Genomic DNA, 2,794 nt, shown 5'->3' on the forward strand with positions numbered 1-2,794 from the left:
AAAGTTTTCAGAGCTTCAAAATCTAACGTTTTCATCGCCATAATGTCTCCTGTTTCTGAGTTAACATTAATAAAGGAAACTGTACTATCTCGCCCTGCATCTCTTAAAATTTCATAGGACACTATTGAATTAGTATTTTCATCACGGTCAAAAGCGTTTACAGAAAACAAATAAGCTCCTGGATTATTCYCTTCAGTTACGTAAAAATTGTATGGGCTCATTGAGAACTCTGGATAGTTGTCATTTACATCTGACACCACAACACTTATTGCCTTTTCACACGAACGTGGTGGTTGACCCGCATCCTTTGATGTTATTATTACGACATAGTGTGATTGTTTCTCTCTGTCAAGAGGTGATTTGGTTACCAGTGAATACATTTTGTCCTGTAAAGATGGCGATAAAATAAAAGGGATACCGTCATTCAGTGTGCTGATGGTCTTTCCATTAAGACCCGAGTCTAAGTCGTTAACACTGATCAGAGCGACTGTGGTTCCTGGTGGGGAATTTTCAGGGATCGACCTGGAAAATGAAGTAATCTCAATCTCTGGTGCATGATCGTTCATATCTATTATTTTAATAGTTATACTTTTTTGAGATGAAAGAGGAGGGAGACCTTTATCTGAAGCCTCAATTTCAAGTTGATATTTATCCCTTTCCTCATAATCTATTAAACCTTTAACAGTTATCTCACCTGTTGATGGATTAATTTCAAAAAGCTTAAAGAATTTACGATTTACACTGTTGCTAAAAGTATACACTACTTCCCCGTTCCTTTCGCTGTCTAAATCTGTCGCATTTATCTTAATCACTGTTGTCCCAAGTGGACAGTTTTCCTCAAGCGTTACCGAATAAACATCTTTGGAAAAGACCGGCGCGTTGTCATTTGCATCCAAAACATTTACTACAATATCAGATTCGCTAGATTGTGGAGGTTTACCTCCGTCCAGAGCAGTAAGTACCAAAGTATGYCTTGCTGATATTTCTCTATCTAATGACTTTTGAACAATCAAGACGGGAATTTTGCCGTCGTCTCCTGTATCTTTAACTTCTAAACGAAAGTAGTCATTAGAGCTTAGTTTATAACGCTGGATAGAGAATATACCCGCATCTGGATCGCGGGCAGGCTGCAATGGAATACGCACTCCAGGCAACACTGACTCATAAATTTCCACCACCGTTTGATTCTCCGGGAAAGTGGGAGAGTTGTCATTAATATCCAACACCTCAACACCAACGTAGTGGACCTCCAATGGATTTTCCAGGACMGTTTTTAGATTTATTTCACACGTAATTGTATGTTCACAAACCTCTTCTCTGTCTATTTTTCGGCTCAAATAAAGGATGCCATCGTTCGGATCAAGATGAAAGAGGTGATCAACCGTGCTSGTGACAATGCGATACTTTCTGTCTTTTAGCGTGGCTTGATCCAACCCAAGGTCGTTCGCTATGTTTCCGATCACAGTTCCCTCCTTGACCTCCTCAGAAATGGAATATCTCATTTGCGCAGAGGTAACACTCAAGAAAAGCAAAGCGGTCGCGATCAGACGCTGCCTCATCCACGCTGCGTGGAATCCTCTTTGTTCCATCATGAAAAAAACCCACAAATCAAACAATAACCGTCCATATAAGAAATAATCTTGTCCACAGAAATGAATGCACAAAATCCAGGTTCCAAAATGTCCACACTCCCTCAAATAGCATGCATAATATTTACAAAGACAACACAGCGATTATATCCAGTAGTAAGTGCGATGGGAAGGTAAAAGGGGTGGAACTACAAAGCAGTGACGAAAGATGTAGCCGTTATTACACAAGCACACTGACACCAAGCGATGCAGCGGCTAACTACAATAACTGCACGTTTAAAACATTTTACAGATTATACAGATTTTTTTATTTATTTTTCGTTAACAACAACGATAATATTATTAATAACTGGTTCATCTTAAGACTTATAATGACTAATTTTTTGAACAATCTAGTGATAACTGAACCTTTTTATAATGCACGGGGCATAAGAGCCAAATCTGTCAGTACCATGGAGAGCAATAAAAAATGCATTTGCCGTAGAGCTGCGGCACARTATCATTATAGGTAATCTCCTGAAAATATGCAAAATTGCACTTTAGAAAGTTTTTGTCACCTCCTAAGAAAACGAAAATACGGGAAGTAATGAAAATAGTGTTTTCTTTATCAAAAACTAAAATAAGAAAGAGGGATTCCAGTGGAAAGGTATCAAGTCGCACCATTTGTGTTTTAATGTGTAGTTATGTCAAGAACAGCAACCGGTGAACATGTCAACATACCATTTCCACCCTGACATTTAACTTAATTATTTTTTTTCTCCCAATTGAAATCAAATATTAATGACGTCTTATCGGTCTTTTCAAAAAGTAGCTAAATATAATCTTACCTCTTCAGATGTTCTCCTATCAGGTAACACCAGTGTATTTGCATGACTTCCAGGTACTATAGTAGATCCTATGCTCATCCTGGGTCCAACCAACATGTATCGTTTGTCTCCAGATCTGTACTGGATGCTGTGACACAGTGTCCCATCATAATTAGGTTCTTGGAGGTATTTWGAAGTATWGTCTGTGGTTTTGGAGCACTGCATTGCAATCAGCACGATGATACTGATGATAAACAACACAGAAACTGCTCCCAAAGTGATCATCAAGTAAAAAGTTACGTCGTCACCCTCGTCATCCTTTGCAGCACTTTTAACATCAGAAGCTGAAAAAGCCTCCTTTGGCTCCACGAGTTTAACAATCACAGTAGCTGTTGCTGA

The 2,794-nt window shown here is 38.8% G+C and overlaps 1 protein-coding gene across 1 annotated transcript; it reads right to left on the minus strand.

The window, feature by feature from the left end:
• Positions 1–5: 5 nt before the first annotated feature.
• On the minus strand, positions 6–1,891 carry LOC103471698 (protocadherin alpha-3-like; the record flags this gene model as incomplete). The annotated part of the gene is made up of 1 exon (XM_008420876.2): positions 6–1,891. A coding segment is annotated over exon 1 (1,587 nt), but the record flags the coding sequence as incomplete, so codon positions are not given.
• Positions 1,892–2,794: the final 903 nt, after the last annotated feature.

The sequence above is a fragment of the Poecilia reticulata genome, linkage group LG10, assembly GCF_000633615.1.
Source record: "Poecilia reticulata strain Guanapo linkage group LG10, Guppy_female_1.0+MT, whole genome shotgun sequence".
Taxonomy (NCBI): Eukaryota; Metazoa; Chordata; class Actinopteri; order Cyprinodontiformes; family Poeciliidae; genus Poecilia; species Poecilia reticulata.